Source organism: Camelus ferus, chromosome 16, assembly GCF_009834535.1.
Source record: "Camelus ferus isolate YT-003-E chromosome 16, BCGSAC_Cfer_1.0, whole genome shotgun sequence".
NCBI classification, from domain to species: Eukaryota; Metazoa; Chordata; class Mammalia; order Artiodactyla; family Camelidae; genus Camelus; species Camelus ferus.
In genome coordinates, this window is record NC_045711.1 from 39,289,985 (window position 1) to 39,302,260 (window position 12,276).

At 47.0% G+C, this 12,276-nt stretch overlaps 1 protein-coding gene and 1 long non-coding RNA gene across 3 annotated transcripts; one reads left to right on the forward strand and one right to left on the reverse strand.

Moving 5' to 3' along the window:
• Positions 1-257: 257 nt before the first annotated feature.
• On the reverse strand, positions 258-4,582 carry LOC106729651. Its single transcript, XR_004311759.1, has 3 exons — positions 4,278-4,582; positions 2,477-2,545; positions 258-804 (listed from the first exon to the last, which is right to left on the reverse strand). It is a non-coding gene; the product is annotated as an uncharacterized LOC106729651 (long non-coding RNA).
• Positions 4,583-4,702: 120 nt separating this feature from the next.
• TLCD3A (TLC domain containing 3A) lies at positions 4,703-12,038 on the forward strand. Of its 2 annotated transcripts, XM_032457520.1 has the most exons (5): positions 4,703-4,965; positions 5,389-5,472; positions 8,478-8,682; positions 9,835-9,930; positions 10,388-12,038. In XM_032457520.1, exons 1-5 carry the CDS (start codon positions 4,844-4,846, stop codon positions 10,655-10,657), a joined length of 777 nt encoding a protein of 258 aa, XP_032313411.1. In that variant the 5' UTR covers positions 4,703-4,843; the 3' UTR covers positions 10,658-12,038. The 2 variants fall into 2 exon arrangements, with proteins under 2 accessions (XP_032313411.1, XP_032313412.1); XM_032457521.1 differs by lacking the exons at positions 8,478-8,682; positions 10,388-12,038 and having other exon boundaries at positions 9,835-9,892.
• The last annotated feature ends 238 nt before the right edge of the window (positions 12,039-12,276 follow it).

The window sequence follows — 12,276 nt, forward strand, 5'->3', positions numbered from 1 at the left end:
AAAATTGTTGATCTGGTAACTTAGGAAGGCAGCTGGATTTGTTCACAGTGATTTGCTGGTTCTAACTCATTTCAAAGGTAATTCCCTTAATGGTTCTACATCCTCAAAACATTCTTTAAGCTTGAGTTTAAGCTCTACTTTTAGTTAGGTGTGGCTATCTGCAAACCAGCAAATTTTGGTATTTATAACAAAGAAAACGCATATGTGAAAGGACTTTGAAGAATACAGAGTAATACACAAAGGCAGGCACAGTATGATCAGTTCTTTGTGTAAATTATGGTTTTTATTGACAGGAATCATTATCACTGTGTACAAAAGCAAAGACTTCCCTGTAGTGCGCAGCTGTGGTCACTGTTTGCAGAAGCCATGTGCTTGCTGTGTGACTGTGCTTCTTAGACTCACAGTTTGCTTTTGCAGATAGTCCAGGATAAAACTGAGGAAGCTGCCGCCTGGAAGCTGGCTCAGGCCAGGCTGAGGGCATCTTCAGTCCAATAGATGTTTGTTGAAAAGCTGAACAGCAGGTAACTGCTGCGGGGCTACCAAGAGAAAGAACAATAGTCCCTGACCTCTGCCTTGCCCACAGTTTACATGTATTTTTGAAAAGAGCTCACCTAATTCTCACAGCCACCCTGTGAGGTAGTTCGAGGGTACACAGGGAGGGTAAGTAGTTTTCTCCAGGTCACACAGCTTCTCAGCAGCAGAGCCAGAGCAGGTCCTCAGGGACTCTAATCCCGACCCCGGTGCTGGCTACCATGGCTGCCTCCTGGATAGATGGGCCTCCCCTGCCCAACAGGAGCATTCAGTCTGGAGGGGAAACATATGCAGGTATCAGTGAAAGGGCATATCGATCAGGTGTTCTTCCTGAGTGCAAAGTGCAGGAGGAAAAAGAGGAAGGCGATTGACTTCCTCCTGGCCACACTAGGAGTCCTAGGAGCTAGTTGCCTCTTTCAAATGCAGTATGGCCTTGCTGGTGTTAGCCTGAAGGGTGTTGTGTTCCATTAAAGGCCATCAGTTTTTAATTTGTTCACCTCCTTTCATCTCTATGTCTTCTAGCCCTTTTCCCCTTGTTCACTTGGTGTCATGAATTCCAATCTCTGGATCTGTCTCTCTGTGTCTGTTTCCCTGTGTTGAAGGGTGTATCTTGGTCTTTTTATTCCCTGTGACTGTGTTTCAGTCCCTTTCCATTGATCTTCCTGTGCTAGATCTTTCTTTCCTCGTCTCTTCCTATCACTTCGTTTCTCCCTTTATCCTCCTTGCTGCTCTGTCTCTGCCTCACAGGTCCCTAATGCAGAAAGGAAGTACGGTTCTAAACAACATAATTTTTATTTCAGAAGAGTTTCATTTTCTCTGTTATGATTTTTAGAGTAGATGAGTGGATGGAGACCACCAAGTTCTCTTTCAGTTCTGGAGCTCGATGTGAAGATGTTTCAAGTGTGAATCTCACTTTTTTTTCCCCAACAGATGGGTTTTTTCTGGATAGGAAGAAAATGTCCTTGCTCCAGGGTAGCAGCCCACATATCACATATGTTAATAATATTCACTTGGGTATTCTCAAGCTATTTTACAAGTGAATATGGTATTTTCAATTTAAGGCTGGAGAAACCAAGGAGCAGACAGGGGGAGAGTTATGGATTCTATCCCCTAATGGTATCCAGTAGGAGGAGGAGAGACAGAGACTACAAAGCATGATGGGGACAAAAAACCTCAGTGGCAGAAGAAACCATCAAGAAGTCCCACCACAGCGGTTTAACACTGGGAGCTTTATTAATTCCCATTCAAGGGCTGAGATTTGGTTAAACAGTTTTTACATTTAGTAACCCAAACTTCACTCCTGAAACCCACAAAAGCACCACAATCAAAACCTCCTTAAATCCCAACCCTACAGCATGAACTAGCCGAAGTCGCCCTGGAATGTGACTCAGGAGTCCTGGGTTCTAATTTTGCGGCTTGCCACTTCATAGGGTGGCAATTCAATTTACCATTTGCACCTAAGTTTCTTCATCTATAAAACAAAAAAAATATATTCACTTACCTCACTGGGTTATTTTGAGAACCAAGTGAGATAATATATGTGAAAGTGCTTAGAAAAATGATAAAGTTATATATAAATATAAAATGGTGTTAATAATAGCAGCACCAGAGCCCATAAACTCCACCCCACACATTCATATTTGTGAGTAAACAATTAGGAAGAGTAGTTATTAATCAGAAACCATGCTGTGAAAAATAATTATATACTCTGTCCTTTCTTATCAAGTTTGAAGGCAGTATAGTCATTAATCACATTGACCTTGAAGGCAGAAAGTACTGAATTCAAATCCCACCTCTGCTACCAGCAGTGTGACCTTTGGCAGTATTTTAGCTGCTTTGGCTCTTATTTTGCTCACACACACACATACACTCACACAGAGTGAGGATAATAAATTTTTCGTGAGGAACCAATGAGATAATAAATGCAAAATGTTGGATACAGTACCTGGCACGTAGCGTTCAAGAAGCATCAACTTTCAAAAGTAGCAAACATTTCTTGAGCACCAGCAGTAAGCTAACCTCGGAAATAAAATGAAAAGACATCATCCCGTTTCAAAGAAAGGGCGTACAAATAAAAAACAGCATTCTCACTACTCAAAGGCAAAGGCAGTTTAGAAAGTGAACTTATAAATTTGCCTGGAGAGACAGGTAAATAGAAACCTTGGAGGAGGAAACATTTGACTCAAGATCCCTTGAAAAGCCGAGGCTCATGTTTATGCTTGTTGCCTTTCTGGTGATTCAACCTAAACATGTTGGTGACGTCATGACACGGTGTTGGAAACTGATTTTACTGGCTGTTTTCTACATGTGAAACATCTGTTGTTTTGTCTTCATTTCATAGACTCCTTAAGAGCTGTACAAATGACTTCTTGCATAGGGAACAGATTGATTCCCATCACTTTAAAGTGTTGGCATCCTTGATGCATGTTGCTGATGCCTTTAAGGAGAGAAGGCAGGGAGGATTATAACTGCTTGTCACTCTCTGGAAAAGCTGGAGCTGGAGGTGACTGGGATAAACGGGGTAGGGACTACAAATGGGAATGCAGAAGGATTTGTTCTCCCAGAGAGGATGGAAGGTTTACAGGTAGCTGTCCTTTATCCATATGCAAAAATGAATATACAGAAAGCTTTTTATTGACCAGAAACTCTGCTACCAAATTGAAGTATCTTTCTCATTTCACCAAGTGTGTTAGCAGTGAACTTGGGAGTTAGAGATACTGCCCTGAGTGGAAGAAATATCAGACTTTTCTTTGGGTTTTCTGCTCCCTTAATGTTAACCCAATCCCTCACCTTAACAACATACAGGAAGATGTTAAAAGCTGTGTTTACTCTTTGTCTGCTTCTACACCAGCAACTGCCATGTTAGAGAAATTTAATTGGCATCTAACAGAAATCATCTGTTTCCTTACAAAAGTCACAGAATCATGAGAATTTAAGAGCTGGAAGAACCTCAGAGAGCTTGTAATTCAGCCTCTTCATTTCACAAATGAGGAAACAGTGGCCCCAGGAAACAGCTGTTTCAAAACTCTCTCATGGGGTTTTGGTCAGCACTTGCGTGATGGTGACTTGACGAGACCCATGTACCTTTCAACTGCAGTAGACACAAATGAATTGTATTCCCTCCACATTTGTAAACTGAGGAAGATACAGACCAAAGTAAAACTCTGGCCAGTCCCAAGAGAAGCCAGTAATATTACAGTTACTGTATTGGTGCTATGTGATCGGTGCTGAGTGAAAATGACTTGATTCCAATCCATTCAAGTTCAGGGCATCTGGCCCAAGAACTTTTAAATAAGAATGACACTGTCAACAACAACAACACAGTCACCAAGACTGGATCGTATCTTGACCCAAAGCCAAAAGACAGTACCGCAGTACGGCAGTACCACAGAAAAGTCTGCAGCCGTGATATTCCACCTCGATGTGTACTTTAAGGAACTGCTGGATTCTGTAGCAGGATTTCATGTTTTTCAGAGCGATGCTCCTCTGGAGAAATTCCAGCAGTTGGCAGGACACGGAAAAGCCATCTTTGGCGGGCAGAAAGGCCATTTCCTTAAGGCTCCCATTTGGAAGCAAGAGTGCTTGGTAGATAAGCCAGGCGGGCAGATAGCCACAAACCCACCCGCCCTCCCCTTCCTTCCCCCCGGAGAGATGCCCACCGCACCGTTCGCACCCAGGCTTGTCCCTGCTCCACAGACTCGCCCCACCCCGGCGGTCAGGGGTCTCGACCCGGTGCCTTTTCCTACCTGGCTTTCTCGGGGCCTCCCCCACCCGCCTGCATCGCCTCGCCCGGGGCTGGGGAGGGAAGGAGGGTCGTGGGCAGGTGCGGGGCAGTTCGTCCGCCAGGCGGGTCCCCGGGGGAGGGGGAGGCGTTCGCCGTGACGGAACAGAAGCCCCGAGAGCCTCGGCACTGCCTCCACGGCCTCCGCCCGGCGGCGGCCACTCGCGCGCCGCTGGTCGTGGGCGCAGGGTCGGCGCACTCGGGGCCCGACGAACAGCAGCTCCCGCCGCCGCCCACTCGCCGGCTGGCCAGGGAACCCGAGGAAGCCTCCCGGCCCAGGGGCGGCGGCGGCGAGACCCCGCCCCGCCCGGCCCGCCCGCGCCTATCGCGGTTCGCGGCCTGGTCACGCGGAGAGTGGCGCCGCGGGCTTGGGGCCAGCGCCCGGCGGCGGCCGGAGTCGCGGTGGGACGGGGCCGGGGCGGGGGCGGAGGGTAGAAATAGCGGCGGGCGGGCCGCGCCAGTCCCGGAGCCGCGCGGAGCCGACCGAGCCACGCCGAGGGCGCCAAGCGAGGCGGCCGAGCCCGAGCACCCATGCTGCTGCCGCTGGCCTGGGGCTCGCTCTTCTTCCCGGGGCTCTTCGGGCTCTGCACCTGGGGGCTGCGGCGCGCGCGGCCCGCCTGGACCCACAGTGACTGCGTGATGATCAGCACCAGGTACGGGGCGAGGCCGCGCCCGCCGCCCGCCCGGCCCCCCTGCCCGGTTGCGCCGGCCCCGCGCGGAACCCAGGGCGGAAAAGGGGGGCAACAGGAAGCGAGGGGGCTGCCTCCACGGTTCTCGCCCCCTCTGCGGCGCTGGCCCCAGAGCTCCGAAGACCCTGTGCGTCCTGCCCAGGAGGGAAGGAGACGGAGGAGGCGGGAGGGTGGGAGGCCGCCCACACCGATGAGCATCGGGAGGGACATCTCCGTGCTGCCGACATCTGCTAGCTGCCTTGGGGGTCGGGAGCGCGCTGGCGGCCCTACCATTTTCCTCCGCTCCCTGGCTGCCTAGGGAAAGTCAGGTGGAGTTCCGGCTTTATGTCCACAGGACGGGATTGAGCGCGTCCCCCGCCTCCCTTTTTGTTTTCTGCCCCTCTTTAGGCTGGTTTCTTCAGTGCAGGCTGTGTTGGCCACCGGGTCCGGGATCATCATCATCCGTTCCTGTAGAAACGTGGTCTCCGACAGGTAACATCCAATGCCAGGTGAAAGCTGCACAAATCACAGGGCTTAACTTTTTCAAAGTTTCCATATTCGAGTGGCTCACAGGCGCTAGTTCTTTATCAGCATATACTGTCAGGTAGCTGATTAATGGGTAAAATTTGGGCACCATAATCAGTTCCCTCCTCTTCTCACCTCTTTCAGCATTGCTAGCTTAGGAGAAGGTAAACTGAAGAAATGCTACAGAATGAGAGAGTCTAAGTCTGATTTAAGGTGCTGTGTTAGAGGACCGTGTGGTCTATCAATCCAAGTTCTTTGTGGGACAGATCAGTGTGAAAATTATTCAAAAGTGGAAGTACGGCTTTAGCTTCCTTTAAATGATCTCAGTGGGGCCCCTACTCTGGAGCATTTACTGGCCAAGATGTATCCAGTGTGGTTGCAGAGCCCTTCTATGGAAAGGAACAGATCCATCACCCCTTTCCTTACAAATGCTGCTCTTATTTTTCCTCTGGATTTGTTAAAGGTGATGAGTTTTGTGGAACTTTCAGAAAACTGAATTGTATGTGTTTTAGAGCTCAGTCCAGAGGCAGGACAGGAAATGTGCATCCAGAGAAACAAATCAAATGCCAGACAGGTGTACTTTGTATAGTATTTAGACCTGGGCAGTGGTGGTCCCACCCACCTCCTTTTAAAGCCATCCTTTTCACCTGTCCTCCTAGAACCACCCCCTTCCTCACAAGTTGAAGAGCGATGGTCAGATGTGCAGGGAAAGTTAATAGCCTTTTCTGATCCTTTTCTTATGTTGACTCTGCAAAGTGTCCTGCTTTTCCACCTGTTGAGGCTGGAATGGGAGGGAAGCCTGAGGGGGGCATCTGTCTCACTGTGACCTGCAAATTTAGTGCCTGGATCTTACTTGGGGTTAATCCTGCCATCATGGTTCTTGTGCTTTTTTTCTTATGCCTTTTTTTAGACAAAACTAGTTATTGGCGATGAATTGTAGATGCTGAGAAGATAGTCAAATGACTTTGATTGCTTACACCAAGGGCTAACAGCATTTGCTTGGCTGGGTTCAGTTTTTAATTGAGCATTTTCTGATCATGCAGCAAGCTCCGTCACTGCCTCCAGTTTATCAGGTCAAACTTGAAACCTGCTTCATTTGCAGAGATTAAACTAAGACAAATGCAGCCCCACAGCATTGACAGGAGCTGACTTGAGGGCAAGCAGCAGGCAGCTGCTACACATTTCAGAAAGAGATCTGGGCACAATTAACTTTCAGTTCCATAGCACTGTTCTCCCCTCAGAAGCCGTGTCTTAGTGGCTTGAGCCTGGTAGCAAACCTGACTTTGGCTTGCAGGGTCCTCCTCCTTTTGTGTATCTTTATGCCTTACATTCTCTGCTTGCAAAATGTAGACAGACACCACCTTTTTGTGCCCTCACCTTACATGGATGCACAAGGATGCTCTAAAGTCACCTAGATCATCAAAAAAAAAAAAAAAGGCCTTTTGGAGTTCATATTCTGTACACCCAAATGTTTTCCTATTATGTGTCTTTTCATTTTATGCCTTCATATAGAACATCTATAGATAGGAGAGGGTATCTGTGAATCCCCCAAAATTATTTCATCAGATTCTTAGAGATCCAGATCCCTAAAAAGGCTGAGGGTCACAGCTCGAGGCAGTCTCTCAATTTAAACACTTTAATGTGGATAGTACTTTTTACATTTAAAGGGACTTTCACACATCTAGTTTTTTTTAATCTTCACAATAACTTTGCCAAGGAAATAAGACAAAGATGATTATCTTCATTTTATAAAGAAAGCTAAGGTCCAGGCTACTGGTAGCTAAGGTTACAAACCAGATCTCTCACTAACAACTTTTCAGGGAATTCAACTAACAGCCACAATTTCACATCTTATTGAACTGGTAGTATGTGCAAAATATTAAAACCTTAGGCTCCATTCAAGGGAAGTGGTCAGCTATATTTCAGCTGAGCTTTCAGTAGCTCTTCATAGTTATTTTACTAGGAATTGCTTCAAGAAAGCACTGGACACCACAGATGGGCAGTAGAATAAATACTGCATCTTTTTGCCTCAGTGGAACTTGGCTAATTAATTTGCCTGCATGTATATTAAATTTGCTGTTACCTGTTTTATTGTTTTTTTATTATTTGGTTATGCTGTGGTAAGCACGGGTGCTCGACAGAACTCTGTTGACTTAGTGGATCTAATCCTTCCCAGGATAGTACATAATTTCAATTTAGGTTTTTTTCACATGTATTTTCTGTAGAGAGATTATTTATCATTTGGGAATAAAGTTTTGGAAATTATAGAGACTTCCCTTCTAATCTGCTCTGGGACAGTGATAAATTTTGACTCAGCTAATATTGACTTCACCCCTCTGGACGAGTAAATAGGAACACTGTCTCTTGTCCTAGCTTCTCTTCTGGCACCTGACTGCTGTAAGGTAGTCCCTGAACTCTGGGCTCATTTCCAGACATATTTTTCTTAATGAGTGAAATTGGGTTTAGCTGTAGAATTGTAAGGAAACTAGGCAGGGTTGCTGCCCAGAACCTCCCTAAAATGGGGCTGCAAACAGATGCAAGAGGAAACTCCCAACTGTTGAGTAACTGAGTGGAGTTAAACTGGAAATATTGGATTTGAGATTTGGGCCACCTTCCAAACCAGTTTCTTGGTGGGGCTGTTGAATCATTGGTAGAGATATCTATATCAAAGTCAGCTTACATCACAAAATACCAGAAAGTCCATTACAAATGAGTATCAAAATCAGGCAAATAGTGACATGTGGTGCTGAGTGAGTTCTTGCTTTCTGCCTTGGACACTTACGAGTCTGCCCTGTAATTTGTTCACTCTCCTTATCTGTCAGTTTCAGCATCTTCATGGTAAAGTATTTGGAGAGAAAACAGATAATTAAATACAAAGCTGAAGCAAATGTGTTTTAAGAAGAGGTTGGCTTTGTGCCCCCCTAAATGATACCCATAATTACTCCACGGACCATCCTTATGCTCTCTTTCAGGCACTGGCTTGCTCGAGAATATGTCTGGTTTTTGATTCCATACATGATCTATGACGCCTACGCCATGTACCTCTGTGAATGGTACCGAACCGGGGACCAAAACAGCAGACATTCCCTCACCATTTTCCGAAACTTCCTAAGTAAAAACCGCCTCATGATCACACACCACGCAGTCATTCTCTTTGTCCTTGTGCCGGTCGCACAGGTAATGGCCTCCCAGGACAGCCACCAGCAGGCTCAGGCACTTGTTTCTCCTGTTGAACTGGGCATCCCATTACTTAGGAGTCAGATTGCCCCTCCTTTCTTTCCCTTTCCTCCTGCAACCCCCTGCCCTCTGGCCAGCTGCTTCCACAGTGAAACACCCCATTCCACCAGGCACATCGTGTAGAAAGGAATTCAATCTGAAATGTTTGAGACCCCCTTTACCAGCAATCCCCCAGCCCCCTGTGATTCCATAGCACCTGTCCAAGGTTCTGCCTTTAGTTCACACAATATAAAAACAATGTACAAGACAAAACAACATAAAAATTGTTTTAAAGAAATAAGAGTGGCTCAGTCAACTGGTTATCTGCTCTACCAATGCCCAGAGAGGGCTGTCTGCATTATTTTGATGTCCCAAAAGCACAGACTCTCAAAGCAAATAGCCTCATAAATATCTCCCCAGATATACTTTTTCCCATTTAAAAAAGCCCCACCAACAAGGAAGAGACATGAGAATACAGAGAGGAAACTAGTCATTCCTGAGTGTCTACCAGGTGACAGGTGCTTGATTTAAAACTCATAGCCTTTGAATGATCATTAGGAATTATTAGAAATAATCAGAAATAAGAATTAGAAATTGTTAGTCCTATATCCTAGATGAAGAAACTGACTTCCCTCACCCAGTGGTACTAAGACACAGAACCGCTATTCTATGCTCTCTTGCTTTCTTCCAAGGATGAAAAGAGAGGCAGAGTGCATTACCTTTAACAAGTCTCTCCTGATTGTGCTGGGACCCTACTATCTAGCACAGGGCCTGGCACATATTTTGTTGAACTGAACTGGCTTAAGTGCCCTTGGCCAAGTGAACGAGTTATAGACCCAGAAGTAGGCTGCAGCTTTCGGCTGATGTGGAAATTCAGAGAAGCTCGGTGTGTGATGCAATCAGCCCACCTGCAGCTGCCTCTGGACCCTGGGGATTTGACCTCTGAGCACCACTGCTCTGGAGGCCGTGGGGAATGAACTGGGCTGCGCTGGCCCACTAAGCACTTCCCTTTCCCTATGTGGTTGCCCTTTTCAATAGCCCCAGGTAGAATTTTCCTTCCGAGGTTCCTTAACTTCTATTGTTTTTCTCTCTTTCTTCTCTTTTCATCTGCAGAGGCTTAGGGGAGAGCTTGGGGACTTCTTTGTTGGCTGCATCTTCACGGCAGAACTGAGCACTCCATTTGTGTCGCTGGGCAGAGTTCTGATTCAGGCACGTATGAACCAAGTGGCAGAGACAGTACTGAGGGAACTGACTCTGCTCTACCCTGGTAGACTGCAGGGTCTGGAGACACCCCCTTAGTGCTACGAGTAGGCGGGTAGGAGAACCATGAACAGACTGAAATGTCAGTTGGTATTCCGAGCCAGAGGGGACCAAACTACATTTGATTCAAATTTGACCCAGTCCTTTATATATACTTTTCCTGGCCACAGATTTTTCTCATCCAGGGCTCCTGTTCTGGGGCTACTGTCAGCTGGGTGGCTTAGGTCAAATTTAACATCACTGCTGGAAAAAATACAAGGCTCTATGCATATATACATACGGCAGCACTCAATCAGCTTTTCTACAAGTGTCAGAAACGGAGAGGCTTAGCCTTGACATCGTGGGACTCAGGCCAGTCATTCCCCGAAGGTGACCCTGCAAATTCCCCTTCCCTCTTCTTTTGCAGCTAAAGCAGCAGCACACCCTGCTGTACAAGGTGAACGGAATCCTCACGCTGACCACCTTTTTCTCCTGTCGGATCCTTCTCTTCCCCTTCATGTACTGGTCCTATGGCCGACAGCAGGGACTGAGCCTGCTCCAGGTGCTGTTCAGTATCCCTTACCACTGCAACGTGGCCAATGCCATCCTCATCGCTCCCCAGATCTACTGGTTCTCTCTGCTGTGCAAGAAGGCAGCCCGGCTCTTTGATGCTCCCCCGACCAAAAAGGATGGTTAAGTGCTCCCGGGAGTCAAGCAGTAAGGGTGCCTCCCCACACTAGCTGCCTCCTCCACTCCAGTATTCTGTGGACCAAACTGTGCCCTGGGTGGCCTCAGCCTTTTGGGTACTGATAAGCAGATGGCTTTGAGTTTTTCTAAAGAGTATTCAGATTACCTCCCTCTTCTAACCTGCCCCTTTGGCAAAAGCACTTTTCTTGTAATAATGACTATTGGATCCTGTCAGACCTCTGTCAGCAGCACGGCGGTTTGAACGCAAGCCCAAAGTGATAAGTAGTGGGGCACCTGCCTGGCCCTGATGGAGGTGGGCTCCCCACCTGTCCAACCACTAAGGGCAGTATCCACACTTCCTGGGTCAGCAGAAGCAAGTGATGACTCGGTTCTCAAAATAATTTCTTGTGACACTGGCCTTGGAAAATTGTTGTGGGTCGGCAGTTCTTCACTGTTTGCTAGATAACCCACTGGTCCTTTGCCTCATCCTTTCATCCGTGTGCCAACGTTGAATTCTCCTATCTACCGACTTCCAATCAGAAATCTCAGGCAGGAGGCAGGTATGGGAGCCTGAAGCACTTGAGTAGGTAGGAAGGCCAACAGGTCAGCCCCTCTGCAGGCTGACTTGGCAAGACCAATGTCCAACTTGTGAGCCTGTTGCCAACAGTCACAGATGTTACTCCCTTTTTACCACGTCCCCCAAGCCCAACTTTCCGCACATCCACACACACGGAACGTGCTTGTTAAAAACTATAGGGGTAAAGTGAAATGATGGCTACCGCGCTATTCACTGGGTAACCCCACCCTCTGACACTGTCCTTTTCATATGAAGTGGAAATGGACTTCTGTATTCTCAATCACAAGACGTCTCACCTAGATTGCTTCCTGATAAGCCAGAGCTTGTGGTCCAAAGCCTGTACCTATGTGAGTTACCACCATTTAGCCACAGAAGGCTGGAGACTAAGAATACAGGACAGCCCTGGCCGAAGTACGTGGACTGACTCCTCCACCTGCTGTTTGCAAAAAGGATCCTCTGGTGCCAACACTAACTGTCCCTTATCAACAGGGATGGATTTTAGAAACTGCTACCATGAAGTTTTTTCCCAAGTGGTAGTGAAAAACTAGATTTTTTAAAGTGCCTTTTAATTCAGTGTTGTCCGTGAACTTTTGAAGTACTGAGCGTGTAACAGTGTCTCAAATTTTGACTATTTCAGTCTTTAATGGGTGCCATTTAAAAAAAGTAAAATGCTGGTTTTTTTTTTTTTTTTTTTTACTGTTTTGTTTACTGTCGGTGTATCTATAAATCACCCCTGTGGTGATTAAATTGCACTAATATTTTCCAACTTATTCTCGTTTGTGAAATACATCCATGCCTAAGACCCATCCTGGAACTGACTGGAGTGGCTGCATCGTGTGCTGTTGTCTCTGGTCTGTGTTCTTATCTGTGTATCTGGCAGAGGTGGGGTTGGGGTGGGGGAGGGGTACATGAATGCTTTCAGCCTCCAGAAGGGCCTAGCTCCTCCCTCATCTAACTTGTCTCTGTCATTCCTGCTTCCAAGAGTACACTGCAGGGTTCTAGAGTCCAAGCCCAGTGGTCACGTAATGTCAAGGCCTTTCTTCTCTTCCCAG